At 40.6% G+C, this 16601-nt stretch overlaps 1 protein-coding gene across 1 annotated transcript in view; it reads left to right on the top strand.

Annotated features, from left to right (window-relative positions):
- ABCA13 (ATP binding cassette subfamily A member 13) overlaps positions 1 to 16601 on the top strand; it is a 2435905-nt gene that overhangs the window by 1429128 nt on the left and 990176 nt on the right. The window contains exon 34 of the mRNA XM_069216941.1: positions 13802 to 14051. Within this exon, the coding sequence (XP_069073042.1) occupies positions 13802 to 14051 (250 nt within the window). The remainder of the gene's footprint in view (positions 1 to 13801; positions 14052 to 16601) is intronic.

Below are 16601 nucleotides of genomic sequence, written 5' to 3'. Positions count from 1 at the left end.
CCCAGTCCGCATTGGCTTCCATTGTAAACCCAACACCAACTTTGACCTCTGCACCTATCTGGCCCCATGTTGCTGGTGGTGCACTTCTGGGGTCAACTTGAACTTTGACCTGTGGACACCGTAACCCCTGAGGACTGGAATCATCCTTTGGTTCTAGTGATAAAGTAACATAATATATTTGTTCTATATAAAAATAATTTGCCTGGAGTTAGTCATTGAGTGTGTGCCTCCTTTATTGACGCAGTCAAATACTTTGCTGATAAGCCTAACTGCTCAACCACACTGCCACAAAAAGGAGCATCAGTATTATCTGTTTTAGCCTCTGTTAAGCCTCTGGTAAACAGAAATTAAAGGTCAACAGGAAGCACTTACAAATATAAACTTAGCAAGTACCCCAGTTGAAGCTACACTTCTGGAAAGGACAAGCCATCTTAACTCCTGGGCTTGGTGAAGGCAAAGCAAATGTGTTTACTTCGAAATTCCATATTGAAAAACTTTCTGCAATTCTTCTTGGAGGTGACTGCATCTTTCTCTATTGGAACACAGTCAGACACTGTCACACCAACACAGACCCTCTCACACTCACCCTGATACCCAGAGAGACACTATCACAACCACTCTCACACCCAGAGATACCCTCTTGCATATATTCTCATACTCAGAGAGACAGGCCCTGTGGCCAACTCCCACCATGCATGGCCTAAGGCCATGCACATCATGGTTTGGGTGGTTAGGGGGATTGGCTGCAGGCCCTGCGGCTAACCCTCACGACGCACAGCCGCTGGCTGTGTTCAGCGCAGATTTGGGTACTTATAAGGGGGCGGCAAGGCCCTAGGGCCAATCCCCACCGCACACAGGCAAAGGCCATGTGTGGCCATGGTTGGAATAGGGTATAGCAATGAAAGTTACCTTACATTAAAAAAACATAGAAATTCATTGAAAAAACAAAGGGACATTATAGTTGGGAAATAGAATTAACAAAGCCTTAGAAATTAACTTTAAAAATCAAAGGTTGCCAGGATGTTATAGCTAGGTTCTGAATTTACTCACACAAAACCAGAGAAATTCAGCAGATATAGTCAGAGTTTTTTCAAGTAACTGTAACTTGCAGCCTAAAGTAACTATAACTCGTGCCTTCGCCATGTGAAGATATATACGTGGATATTTAGGCCCATATTTATACTTTTTGACGCAAAACTGCGCCAACGCAGTTTTGCGACAAAAAAATTAGCGCCGGCTAACGCCATTCTGAAGCACCATGCGGGCGCCGTATTTATTCAATGACGTTAGCCGGCATTAGCCGCCGGCGCTGTCTGGTGTGCGTTAAAAAAAACGACATACACCAGGCAGCGCCGGCGTAGGGGGAAAATGGCGTATGGGCGTCCACAAATGGTGCAAGTCAGGCTGAGGCAAAAAAATCGCCACAACCCGATTTGCGCCATTTTTTTACGACGCCCATCCCCCATTGAAATGACTCCTGTCTTAGCAAAGACAGGAGTCATGCCCCCTTGCCCAATGGTAATGCCCAGGGGACTTCTGTCCCCTGGGCATGGTCATTGGGCATAGTGGCATGTAGGGGGGCACAAATCAGGCCCCCCTATGCCACAAATTTTTTTAAAAAAAAATACTTACCTGGACTTACCTTAATGTCCCTGGGGTGGGTCCCTCCATCCTTGGGTGTCCTCCTGGGGTGGGCAAGGGTGGCAGGGGGTGTCCCTGGGGGCAGGGGAGGGCACCTCTGGGCTCATTCTGAGCCCACAGGTCCCTTAACGCCTGCCCTGACCCAGGCGCTAAAATCCGGCGCTAATGCGGGTTTTTTAGACCCGCCCACTCCCGGGCGTCATTTTTGCCCGGGAGTATAAATACGACGCATATGCATCGGAGTCATTTTTTAAGACGGGAACGCCTACCTTGCATATCATTAACGCAAGGAAGGTGTTCACGCAAAAAAATGACGCTAACTTTGGCGTCATGAACTTTGGCGCTAGACGCGTCTAACGCCAAAGTCTAAATATGGAGTTAGTTTAGCGTCGAATTTGCGTCGAAAAAAACGACGCAAATTCGGCGCAAACGGAGTATAAATATGCCCCTTAATCTGTAGGTACTACTTGGTGGTCTAAAAAAAGGAGCACTCTTAGGCCCATATTTATACTTTTTTAGCACCGCATTTGCGTCATTTTCTGATGCAAAAGCAGCGCAAATGTACAAATACATTTTATATTTATATTTATATTTTGTATGTTTGAGCCGCTTTTGTGTCAAACAATTACGCAAATGCGGCGCTAAAAAAGTATAAATATGGGCCTTAGTAGTCAGTCGTGGCTGATCATATCATGGTCATGGATACTATTTCATGTGATACCTCCGTTTACTAGTCTCTGGGTTAATGTCGTTTACATCTGCAAAAATTCTAACCGAGCACTAATACCATGGACACAAGATGTGAATATGTAGTCCCTTTCTGTTGGATGTATTAATTGTCATGAATCTATAATAGAATTGTTGTCAATGACAACTTGTAGCATGTGCCTATCCCTGTTGGACCTCCTGTACAATCTACCTGATCTGTCTAGAATTGAATCAATCATCATATTCAGTCACCTACAAGAATCAATCCAGTTTTTCCCAAGTCAAATAATGTTCTTGACAGGTGGGACTGAAAGTGTCCCTTGCCTTCTAGGAAAATATACTGATTCGACTATTACCCTCAAGTTCTGTATATTTAGTTTAGCCTGTACAAATTGACAATTTGATTCTATACGTCTTTGCTATCCTGACTGCAAGGAATTTGTATATCAATATAACGAACTCATTTTTACAATATGTTGCTTGTGAAACTAACATCATTCAGTGCAATGTCTGTATAACATGCAAATATCACTCGTCCACAGTGTCTCTCTTTAATTTATCACACCTAGCACAGAAAAGATTGTATTTCTCTCATTGTAGAGGGGCAATTAATTAACCTTTATGGAGACAGAATAAGGAGTGCTCAGAGGTAATGTTATAATACTGGTAACAGTGAATCGAGATGGTGTACTCTAAGTGCTACCGCGATGCGATCAGAAGAGTGCCTGTAATACTTATATAAAACACAAATGCTGTGTCGTACCCAATGATAAGAGAGTATGGTGGTCATTCTGACCCTGGCGGTCTTTGACCGCCAGGGCGGAGGACCGCGGGAGCACCGCCGACAGGCCGGCGGTGCTCCAATGGGGATTCCGACCGCGGCGGTAAAGCCGCGGTCGGACCGGCACCACTGGCGGGGTCCCGCCAGTGTACCGCGGCCCCATTGAATCCTCCGCGGCGGCGCAGCTTGCTGCACCGCCGCGGGGATTCCGACCCCCCCTACCGCCATCCAGATCCCGGCGGTCGGACCGCCGAGATCCGGATGGCGGTAGGGGGGGTCGCGGGGCCCCTGGGGGCCCCTGCAGTGCCCATGCCACTGGCATGGGCATTGCAGGGGCCCCCGTAAGAGGGCCCCTACATGTATTTCACTGTCTGCTGCGCAGACAGTGAAATACGCGACGGGTGCAACTGCACCCGTCGCACAGCTTCCACTCCGCCGGCTCGATTCCGAGCCGGCTTCATCGTGGAAGCCTCTTTCCCACTGGGCTGGCTGGCGGTCTGAAGGCGACCGTCCGCCAGCCCAGCGGGAAAGTCAGAATTACCGCCGCGGTCTTTCGACCGCGGAACGGTAACCTGACGGCGGGACTTTGGCGGGCGGCCTCCGCCGCCCGCCAAGGTCAGAATGAGGGCCTATGTCTATTAATTCCAAGGAGGATGTATTTGGAGGTCAGTCTTAATTCCTCTTGGGAGGAGGGCTAGGTGTTCCAATACTAAGAAAGGTGTCTAGGAGTACGAGAACAAGTGCTGTGCATAGTATGGGAAATGTGGATATTCTCTTTCCAAGGTACTAACTTCAGCAGAGGACCTATCTACCTTAGGTCTCATCACCAGTATACAAACGTTATGGAATCATTTGGTGTGTTTACCGGTTGGGATCATTGTGTAACAGGGACTGTTTTTAGCAATTTTATGAATGTTTGCATGTAGATGTTGAGTGGGAGTTTTTGTCCGTTCCATACTCCTTAACACAAAGTTAGGGTAACAGAAATGTTACAACTGTTTGATGCGAATGTCAAAAATCAATCAATATATTTAAAACAAGTGTATTTGTACGATCAGGTGATTATTGTATTAAAAAATAAACGATTTTTAAAAAGACTATTATTTAAAATAGGTGGCCACAAATCGCAACGTGTTAGGGTTGACATTTTTGGTCAGTGGGGTTCTTTTCTTGCATTTATTCGATGTTAATCCCCTGCCTGTGACCGTTAAAGAAATTTGGGGATGCCCCAAATGCGGATTTGTTGGATGCTTGCGTTAATGAAACACTATTGGAATTGCCTGTTTTGTTGCAGTACAGATATTTGAAATCCATTAATAAATTGCTTCCACTGAGTCACGTGTCAATTTCTCACGTTGATCACTATTGGCAGTGTTATACGGAAAAGGGTGGACTTGTTCAGAAAAAGGTGGTGCAATCTAAATATCACCAGAAAGGATTTTATAAAGCAGATTGATGTTAATGACAATAACGTAATGCAATAGAGAAATCGAAACCATGAGCATTTTCATTTATTTGATTTCATTTTTTCAATATACTTTATTACATTTTATTAAATGAACAGTGTAACATTAGAATATGTACTAAGGACCTAATAAAACAAAAAAGTATTGAACACACGAAATTAAAAACCACACAAGTAAATACAATTACTCTGTCCCTTGCCGAAAAGTTCACTAAGCAGTGTTAAAATGAAACCTTTTTCTAGGCAGGGTTACAATATCTTTTTTCTTTGTGACACATCAGCTAGAATAGACTCTATAATAGGTTCTAGAATCAAGGCACCAAAGCTATCTTTTTTGGAGTATTTCACTGTTAACACCACTGATTGTGCCTTCTAAGGATTTTAGTTACTTATTCAATAGGGACAAAGTGAAACCGTTGTTCTCGTTTGATGGGTGAATTATAACATTTAACAATCCAACGAGTTAATAAAAATGTGAAGCAACGGTCTGTAATTTACAGATAGTTATGTTGCTTTACAATAGAGCTACCTTAAATGCAATTCTGTGATTAAGGGTAAATTCTGTGCTGGCAGGGTTGTATCGACTGAGGTGGCTTGTATTGCGTGTGGTAAAATGACATGCTTAGCACTTTGCTTGCTCTTGGTGCCAAATCATAAGAACCTGTCTGCAACACATGTTGGCCGTAGCTCCCAAGCGACAATTGGCTGAAAAGCTTTAATTAAGCTTGAACGCGAGCTGAAACCCCTGCAGTCTGTATATTCCATAAACGGTGCCAACATTTCTGTAGGACAAATCCTCCAGCAAAACTCGTCTAGCCTTTTAAATAATCTTTTTTACTGCAATATTAATGGATTTTATGCTCAGATTTTTTCTAGCGTCCGTTCCACTGCTTCGACCATAACAGTCATTTTGCTGAATCAACCTGCACGGCTATATCAGAAGTAGATGATACTCACATATGAAACAAAACAGCAGCAATGTGTTGCTGTGTGCTGCCATCGAAGTATACATAAAATTACCAAATTGCAAATTCAACCATAAAGTTAGGACTAATTATTGTCGAAACTAAAGAAAATGGTGAGAAGCCATGCACGATATTCCATAATGTTTCTGACGCTATTTGGGATAGGCAAGGAGGGTGGAGAAATTTATGGTGGGTAGGAGAGAAAAATGTGTCTTTTTTTATTTTAATAAACTTGCTCGAACCTACCTATACATACTACTGGACCGGTCCTCATAATGCACCGTCCTCACAAGGATAGTGTTTGTCGGGCCAGATAGGGTGTACTCACGCCATGAGGACTGAACCGGTCTTCACAGCGTGGGTTATATACACACACACATGCATGCATATAGATATATATCCGAAAAAACACCCAGATATATTCAAACAACACCCCTTCATTTCAGACTGAGTGTAGCACAATTAATGTAAAAATAAGAATGGAACCCTGGATACTTCCCAAGATTTAGGTGGAGAGCAGCTCCTTCATATGGAGGTCTTTACAACTCCATCGATACTCTAACCCTGCTCACACTCACCTCAAATCCTATTTTTCTAGCAAGAGTTTGTAAGCATTTTAACATTTTTAGGAGTTCTTAAGATTAATATAAAGCCAAACCCTTTAAACTAGAAAACCTAGAAAAGTGAAAAGACCTTTTGTTTCCATTTTTGCAGCAGTCTTTAAGCATAGGACTGGCTAGTGCTATGGTTCTAGACCCAATGCATAAAATCACTGAAATTCTCAGTGATGCCATTAGCAGCCATGAGAATCGGAAGACGGGTACTCAAGCCCAGCCGGGAGGCCAATCTGCCACAAGTGGCGCAGCTCCCATTGTGTATGACCTCCATCTGTGCATAGGTGATGTTAGGTCCTGACCTTTGTCAAACCTAACAAAGAGTGTGCACTCTTTGCTATGCATAGCCTTCAGCCATTCCCCGAAGAAGTTGGGTACAGGGCCTGCCTGGCAGCTAACCCAGCGTAGGTGTGCAACCTTTACAACACATGGCCTTCGGCTAACCCACCACAGGCACCCAGTCCCAGAGGCACACCGCCTTTGGCTATGCATAGCATGGTTTGGGCTGTTTTCCAGGCCCTGCAACCAATTAGGCAATAGATGTTAAATAACTTACTCATGTTTTTGTGAGGCAAAATAATGTTCCTTTTTTTTAAAACGGGAAAATAGTTTTAGAATATATAATGGTGGCTTTTCTTCTGCGTCTGAAATGACTGCCGGTGAATTGTGATTTTACTGAGGATCTCGATTCACGTGCTTTGAAACATTTTTTGGCATTTCAAAGTGGATCTTTCAGTGTCTTGGGTGCCGCCCAACAACGACCTGGGATCAGGTGCCTCTCATTGCTGTGGAAAATTATTTTCCATGACACATATTTAGCAAATCACTATTGTCTTGTGAGCTTCAGTTTACCCCCCAAAAAAATGATGCCCCTCTTCAGCCACTCATACTTGAGGAAACAAAAACAAAATATGATTGGCAGAAGACAAGAGATGCATGAATCAGAATTGAAAAAAACAGACTCATTTTGAAATTGTGATCTCAAGCACTACTGAAAGTAATTGCACCAAACCAATGAAAACGTGCTTTCTGAGTAAAGTTCTTCTTTTGTGCCACGTTTCCTGTCCATTTGTACAGCGGGTTGGACTGTAAGCATGAGCAAAATTATTTTTACTTTAAGCTCCTAGATGCTTTTTTATTAAAAAATGTTATTTTAGTGTCACAAATGCATTGCTCATGACCACACCCTTGATGTAACAGATACAAAAATAAATGTCACAAGTGGCTTTATAGGGCAGACTACCTATTAGATTTCTATTAACACTATTAATGAGTAAAATGTTTACAGTATTACTTATAAGTCTGAGTATGTGTTGTGCTGATGTGGGAATTGTTTTCTTCAATTTCCAGCAGCACATCTTCAGAAATATATTTAATATGGTTGTTTCCTGGGTAGCTGTTTTTTTTTTTACTATGCACAAAGAGCTTCCTGTACACCTTTTTTAGTTTCAGCTCCGGATGTAATTTTATTGTTGAAAAACTGCTTCATCTCTTGCTCAGTTTTTTGTTCATACTGCTCGCACATGCCCTTCACAGTCTTAAACGTTTTTCTTTGCAGGGAGATAGGTAAAATATCCCACACAAAAGTCCTTTGCACTTTTTACTTCCTCCATTGTCCTCCCAGGGCACGTGACGTCCTCTTCCTGGGCTTAGATGATGCTCCTGGGAAATTTCTTATTAGCCGTGTCAGCCATTCTTTAATGCTTCAAGCAGCATTACCTCTATTTGTGAACTGCACAGGTTCCCTATTCTTCTCAAAATGGTGGTTGTGCCACCTGTTGCAAAGGAATTGGCACATTTTGATCTGATTGCAGGCGACATGAAGGCTAAAACAATGAAAACCTCAGAATGCAATTTCAACTGTCAAAAGGTCTGTGAATTTTTTTATAGGTCAGAGTACTTGAAAGGAAGTCCTCCCCTCTTTTCAAGGTGATTTCATGCATTTTGAAAAAAGTTCCAATTCACCAAGAACACAATCTCAAAAACACAGTCTGCCACCAGCCGATTCCTAAACCTTTTATCAAAGAAGACATAACTTATATTTTCATCAGTGCCCAAATGTGTTGACAGTTTATAGACCTAGGGCTACATGTACGAAAGTTTGGTTTTGCGACTCGCAAATTGCGTGTCAGAGCGACTTTGCGAGTTGCAACACCTTATGTTGCACAGTGTCAATGACATTATTTGCGATTTGCAAGGGGGTCGCAAATGCCCTACCTCATGAATATTCATGAGGTAGGTCACAATTTGCAACCACATTGGGAATGGCCGGCCTCACAGGGATGGTGGCCTGCTGGAGACAGCAGACCACCATGTCTGTGACTGCTTTTAAATAAAGCAGTTTTTTTTTAACGCAGCCCGTTTTCCTTAAAGGAAAACAAGATGCATTTCAAAAACAAAAATGAAACATTTTCCTTTTCATTTTTTCAGAGCAGGCAGTGGTCTGTGGTTTTTACTGCCACTCACAAACAGAAGGGGGTCCCCTGGGACCCCTTCTCATTTGTGAATGGGTTAGCACCAGTGTGACACTCGTGGTCACAAAACAAACATACATGAGACTGCGAATCGCAATTAGGAAGGGGACACCCCTTCCTAATTGCGATTCGAAATCCCTTTTTGCAATTCGGTAAATAGTTTACCGAATCGCAAAAATGGGTTTGAACATGCCAAAGTGCATTTTGAATGTCGCAAACGGCCCAATTTGCTGTTTGCAATGTGCAAAATGCTACTACGTACATGTAGCCCTTAAAATCAAGAAGTGGATAGACTTAAGATATAACAAAATGGACAGTATTGTTTGCAGACCCTTTTCAAACACTGAACTATGGCGATCCAGTATTGGTCCATGAAGTTCATAGTTTGCAGACATGGTACAGAGTCCCTGAACTAGGGTGGGAGCTCACTTAGGTTACATAAGTTTTATAGTTTAAAGACATGGTGCATAGTCTGTGGATTACGGTGGGAAACCTAGAATGGATCCAAGGGTTTTGGAGTTCGTAAGCCCAGCACAGAGTATGCAAACTATTACTATGTCACAACATGGATTCAACAGTTTCAAAGTTTCAAAGTTCACAGACTCCAGAACTTGGATGCAGGCGGCTCTGGGAACAGTTTGCAGACTCTTTATCATAATTATTTTTATTTTTAAACTTTGGGGGTCCCTTTGGCAGCCTCCATCCTAGGACTGGGATAATGGGGGTCTGTTCTGCCCACATTGCCTTCTTATGCTACTTTACATTTTCTCTTGCACCTAACCAATCAGATCCTTCAAGTTTGTGAACCTAAGTTTGAGATTGTGGATCTGAAATGAATGACAGTAGAAAAGGCTCCTTCGTCCAGCCATTTTCTTTTTAAATTTGGGTTTGTGAACTGTCTTTGTAATTCAGTTTGTGAACAGTTCACAGCCAAACAGTACAGATATCAAAACATTCTTAACTGTTCAAAGGCCACTGACATATTTTGTAACACTAACTTCTTGAAAACTATTGAATAGATTTAAACCAAAACAAACCAAAAAACTCTGCATAAAGTTCTAGTTTTATGCTAAATTTGTTTGCATTCTGTCCAATTTCGTTTTTCGGTAGAAGAGATCCAAGATTTTTATAAGAATAGTATATGCAGATTTTTTGATTTATTGATCCATCTTTAGGTCCCCTCCCTCTCACTGTGACAGAGTGGCATAAACTTGACGTGCCAAACCTAAACCAGCTAAAATGTGGTTTTTTGTGATGCGCAATCTAATGAATCAAAGTTAATACTAAAACAAAAAAAGACTTTTCAATGGAAACTCTGACCTAACCATACATATTGCAACTGTGAAAACTATATTCTACTGTATATAGTCTGACACGACCTTCTTTGAGCTAAACTCTGGAGAACAATTACCTAACATTCTGGTTTGTAGAAATCATTTGAACCTCAATTTCGATAATATTGAGTAGTACGTCCAGCCTCAAAGATCATGCAAAGGCCTGAAAGACCAGGAGTCATAAATGAACTCATTATCAAGGAATAACAAATAGAAAGGCATCTATCCACACACAGCAAGAGATGTCACTTTGTACAAAAAGACAAACACATACATACCACACAGAACAGTGTTATCTGTACACAGCACTCAGCAATTACATACACACAATCACAGAAAACACACAGAAATATGCATAGATTGCAGATATGTACTTGGGAAAAAAGTATAGAGTGTGGCATTTAACATGTCTAATAAAGTTCTCTCAATTCACATTTCCTACCCCTGTACTAATAGGGGTTTGCACACGGTTCAGAATCATCTGTCCCTCTTGTAATCTGAACCTTTGTGCTTATGATGTTTAGATTCTACATTTATAATTCATATTTGTTTAGTGGAAAATTGTGTCAGATAAATATTTAGTATTTCTAAATCTATTGCTGAAATTGAAGTATGGTTCAGTGATGTTAATTAAGTACAATGTTACTGTGAAAAGTAACAATTCTGTTATTTTTGTATACATAAGCTAACAATACCTATAATGCTCATCACCACACCTCACATTAAATACATTTCCATATGTGAGACTAAAAATGCAATCATAGAAGTTAACTATAAACCCCAACAGCTAACTTCTTAACTCCATGCCTAAATCCCTTGGCCCTATAACCAAAACTATTACCTTGTACCCGAAACTCTTAACATTTGTAGGATAGTCCACTAAACTATAGTTGCTAACCCAACATCATTGACCCACTGTCTCCATAGCTTTATATTTTTAAACCTTCAGCCATATTCGATTAAACCATAGCACAATAAAATAAGGTCGTAATTCTTTACTCTATACCCAACCCTTAATCCTATGACCAAAAAACCCAAATCCTTTACCATACACCAGAACCCCTGACTCTAACAACATACATTTACCCTATAGCCCCAATCTTCAGCTCTTCAACCCCTAAACCCCAACCTCTTACACAGATACCACAAACCTGTATTGCTATGCCTCAAACTCTTAACCCTATAGACCAAACCCTTAATCAAGTAATCCAAAACCCTTAACCCTTTTTCTTAACACCTAACCCTAGACCCTTAAACTCACAATACCTGTAGGTCAAAACCTTTAACTTAATACAACACCTATCCCTTATGCTTAACTCTGATTCCCTTAACACTATGCATGTAACTATTTACCTCTTAACCCTTAATCCTTAGACCCCACATATTAAACCTTAATGCTGTGCAATACATTCCTAACACTAATTTCTAAACCCTAAACCTAAGCTCAAAGACCATAACTATTTACCCCAAACCTTTAAAGGAGTACATTGAAACCAATGTTTATGCCTCTAACCTCATACACTTAACCCCTAGATCTTTAACTATGTCCTCAAACCCATAACTACTAACTCCTAATCACTTAATCCCCAATACCTTAATGCCTCTTCCATAAATCCATACCATTGTTTCTGATACTCCAAACCCTTGAACCTGTATCTCAAACCCTTTAATCAAAACTTTTAAGTGTATCGTATTGCTCTAACCCCATACTTTAATCCCATATAACTTTAAAGATACCCCAAACCCTTACCTAGTAACTGTTAACCCCTTGATCCCTAACAACGTAATGGCTGGCCCCTATTTCCTGAACCTTCATCTTATACTCCAAACCTACAACTCTTTAACCTATTCTTTAACCCAATACCCTTACACATTACCACTATGCCCAATACTCTTACCTTCATACTCAACCATTTCACTGCGTCCTTACTACAATATATTTTGTGAACAAACAAAAGTATTTATTTAATAGATTTAAAAATTATTTTTAGAAGTGTTGCATTCACTGTTTTGGAGGAGTACTGAGAGTTACAGTGTCACCTACTTTATTTTTCCTCCATGCCACATAATTAAATGGGTTTCTAATGCTTACATTTTTAGCATGGAAAAAGAAACATTTCCATCACTTTAGGTTTACATTTCATATTAAAGGTCTTATAGAAAGACTATTCTTGTCAGAAATGACAGATGATAATAGAAAACTGAGCCAAGCAACAGCTTTGGCACAAGATAAATCATTTAGAGCTATGACTTATTTTTAGCTAGAATCTGTTACAAATACATCTTAAATCAGTAGTTTCTCTATTGTTTTGAATAATATTTAATTTAAATGTCTGAAATGTATTTGAGCAAAAACGTAAATGAATGTTGGGTAACATTAAGTAGCACTTATTGGTTTTATTTTTCCCATTAAAATTAAAATAGAATAGAGCATGTAAAACACATGTAGAATGTGGCCTCTTTCTATAGTTTAGACCATATAGATAAATCACACAATAGATTTGAAAGCAAAGAGGGCCTACAAAAGAGAGAAACGAGGAGGATGTGAAGTGTCGCTAATGGCAAACTTGTGAACATTGGGCAAGAAATGCCTAGTGAGAAATATTGAGTTATCCCAAGGTTCTCAAATTATTTAACTCAACAATTCCAATGAGTGGCGAGTGAGTGTATAACTACTTGATACTTGTTGGTTGCAGACAGTGAGGTTAAATAGGAGAAATACCAATAGAGTTGAAGGGGAAGAAAGGGCAGGAGTTATTGACAGAAGGATTCATTGTGCACCCGATGTCTCCAGTTCACATTGATATTAATACTCTAAATGTATAATGTAGCCTATTTAAAATTTCAATACTGTGAAATTAAAATTGGGAGGAGCTGCTGAATCCCATGTTTAGTTTTTTTTTCTTCATATGGAGGGGCTTGCCCATCTATAGTGCCACAGAGAAGGTTTTAAAGATAAACACATTCTTTCATGTAAATGGTGTTTTGTCTGTAGAAGAATTTATGTGAGGCAATAGAATTTTCTCCTGGGCGATGCAAATAAATCCAGACTCCAAAATTACTTTTTGTCGAAGCACATTTCTGCATGTACACTTTTCTGCCATTGTGGTAAGCATTTGCAACAACCTACTGTTGACATTTTACAACTATACATTTGTTCAGGCATAATTCGTAGAATGCTCACAAACTCACCCACTCACTTGTTCACAAAACCTTCATAAATGCAGTCCATCTTCTGATTTGCCTGCTTAGGCGTGATACTCAACAATTCTTGTTATCCTATGCTTGTGGCCTGCAAATGGCACGCATGAGTAGGCCATATTCCACAATAGCAACCAAAAACTGCAGTTGATTAAAAATACATTAATACCTTGTTTTACTTGTTAGATTGGTGGAATGACAACACACTCACAGACTGAAAAGGTGGCCTTTTTTGCTTGTAAAGTGTACCTTTTTCACAGAGGCCAGTGCATAACCATAAACAAGCTCGATTTGATTCACAAAAGCTGACAGTAATATTCTCTTTTGTACTCTTACACATCTTCATGAATCGACCTGAATTGTCCAAATTCCTATTAGTAAAAGGGCAAAGGTGGCACAAAGTTTTCTAGTTGCAATAACTGTCTATGAATATTTTCTGAATATTCCCATTTTATTTCAATTTTAGATTATGGAAAGCCAATTCAGAAAGGCATGTAAGAGAATGTAAAAGAGTAATGCAGGTGTATTAAGTGACATATTCATAAATGCTTTTGTGAATCGGCCCCAAGTACGTTAATAAATGAAATGACTGCTTTCTATTTTCTTTTGTTTGTTTAGATAGTTTGCTGATGGAGGCGGGGACTTTGGAAGGCTGGTGTCTGACTCTTACACAAATTACCTCGCTCCTAATCAAGCAGTTCCACCACCAAAGACGAGACTGGAGAGGAGCCCTTTCAAAACTCTTCCTGCCGATTGTCTTCGTCATTATGGCGATGGCACTCTTTACTCTGAAACCATTGACTATTGAATATCCTTCGCTCAAGCTGAGCCCTGAGCTATACAATGGTCCATCTGGGTGCTTCTACAGGTAGGAATACAATACTAATAATTTATAATGAGATTCATCATTACAGTAAACCATTTATTTGTTCAAAATAGAATCCTTTTTATGGATCTGTGTGAAATTTAAAGGGTATTTTTTTAGTGTTTTTGTGCTTTTGGGCTAATTAAACAGTTAACGCTTAATTTAGAGTTGGACAGATGAGCTAGTCTATCAATAACATGTCAGATATCATAATCTGCCATATTACCAGTGGATTATGTCCTATGGCAATTGCAATACCGTGACTAACATATTCGCCACATTTGTGCCACATTATCCTAGTCACCAAACTCTAAATCAAGCCCTTAGTGTTGCCAGAAATTATATATAATTTCACTATTTTATGTACTATATGTGTAGCTGTGAGCTGTAGTACTTTTGGGCATAGTGATCTCATCGCTTTTACCTGCAATAGAGAATAATGGGGACTGACTTAAAGTATGTCACTTAACTCTGGCTGTCATGGTGGTGGAGGACATTATGTCTATCTCACTGATTGACAGAAAAAACACTATATTTAGATAACACCTCCTACCCAACAGTGACTTCTGTCCCTTCAGAGGAGCCACCATCAGTTTACATATAGTGTGCTCATGGTTAGCCATAGTCATCAAGTCATTAAACCAGTCTATCTATGTGGGAGGAGTAGTCGAATTTAGATTTACAAAGTATGTAGATTTTTTCTACTGTAAGTGCCATGTCTAGTTACCTTTTCCAATTACTGCTAATAACAGAAATCTCCAAAATATTAGGAAGTAACTCTAATGATGGCCATGATGGTAAGAGATAAAGTAGTCATGTCTTGTTGGGAGGTGCAGACTTTTCCCCATAATTCTACCAAGCTGGGCAAAATTCTGAGTGTTCATAATAAAGTTTTGGAGAACAACTCACCAACCAGAAGACCACAGATTCCCAATGTTATTCCCTTAAAATCACTCTGTCTTTTCACTTAAGTATGAATTGGTCATTTGTGGGCTTTTAGCTCCCATCAACCATATGGCTGTACATACAGCATTGATTACGGAAATATGAAATTCCTCCCTGACCTTATCATAAAAGATTTTGAAGTACCTTAGTAGAGGAGTTGTTGCACACTCAGAATGCTTCTGTTTGTTCATTCTTTCCAGTGAACGGTGACATTGTCAATCTGTATTGAAGCATTATTCCAGATAGGTGCCTCAGCATGCAGCAAACCACTGATGATCTGGGGTTTGTCGTTCTGGGTGCATATTCTGATTGTTTCTTTTAGGATAGGGATCCCTAGATCATCAGAAAGAGTAATCTTGGTATGCCAGAGGAGGATGCAGCAGAACATTTCATAATGTGTCATTTATAGAACACCCAATCTGTTGTCTTCAGCATCTCCCAATAGCGGTACACTATGAAAGACAGCTGATGCACCCCGTAGTAAAAGGCAATGTTTGGAAGTCATTGACCTCTGGATTCCATAGCAGCATACAGTTTGACATTTTAAGTCTTGGTGATATATCCCCTCTCATAGAGGATTTCACTTCTTTGTTATTAATTATTATTGAAAAGATTTATGGAGTGCACTGCTGCCCTGGACAGATGTCTTGTTGCTAAGAGTGTTGTGAACCATTGATGATTTCCTTAATATTCTGAGCCGTACTAAAAAAGCGGCAGCAATATGACTTACCTGAGTGGAAAACAAACAATTGTAAAAAAAAGAAATAGAAAAAATGGATTTGTGGGTAGAGCAGTAGGAATGGGGTTGGAACCTACCTCTGGGAGCCAGCAAGCAGAAGAACAGACCTTGGGCATGGGCAGAGTTCAGGAGTCCAACTCCTCGGGGTTCTGTGACTTGTGGAATCCTGAATGCGCCTTATCTCGGAGGCGCTAAGCAGGATCCGGCCTGGTTAGCTAGACCCGACCCTGCTTAGTGCTTCCGAGATCGGGCACGTTCAGGAGAGGGCCAGAGGCAGTGAAAGCAGTGCACATAGGGCAGGCCAGCGCACAAGAGGCCTAAAACTGCAGCTTTCTTTCACTGCCTATGGCCCTGGCCTGAATTCAGACTATATGCGCTTGTGCAGATCACAACTATGCTGCAGTGCACACCAGGTAAGCTCTGCTCCACTGGCAGGGCTAGCTGGGTTTTTGTACTAACTCCAAGCTCCAAGTGGAGTGCGGAGTTCCAAAAACTCAGTTAGCTTTGCCAGCTGAGCGGAGCTCCCTGCGCACTCCTACAAAATATTTGCCATCAAACAGAAGAAATTCTGCCTTGTTGCTATTAAGATTTAGGCAATTGTTTTTCATTCAAGAAGTCTTTTAGCTTACACGAGCAGAGTTATTCTTGGGTTAGGGTTGCATCATCTGAGTAAGATACCACTCCTTAGCTATGATCTGGGCAGCATGTGACCTCAAAGTGAAATGATCTAATCAATGCAGAAGGGTAGGTTATGTAAGCATTGAGTAAAGTACTGCTCAAAGAGGAGACCTGTGGAACTCCACAACTGACAAGTTTCAGGCAAGCAGCAAATGGATTTAGACCTGGTGGACAGAAAAAAGGGATGTTTG

The sequence above is a fragment of the Pleurodeles waltl genome, chromosome 2_1, assembly GCF_031143425.1.
Source record: "Pleurodeles waltl isolate 20211129_DDA chromosome 2_1, aPleWal1.hap1.20221129, whole genome shotgun sequence".
NCBI lineage: Eukaryota > Metazoa > Chordata > Amphibia > Caudata > Salamandridae > Pleurodeles > Pleurodeles waltl.
Note: the sequence above shows the minus strand (reverse complement) of the source record. Positions and strands in the feature narration are given on the sequence as shown.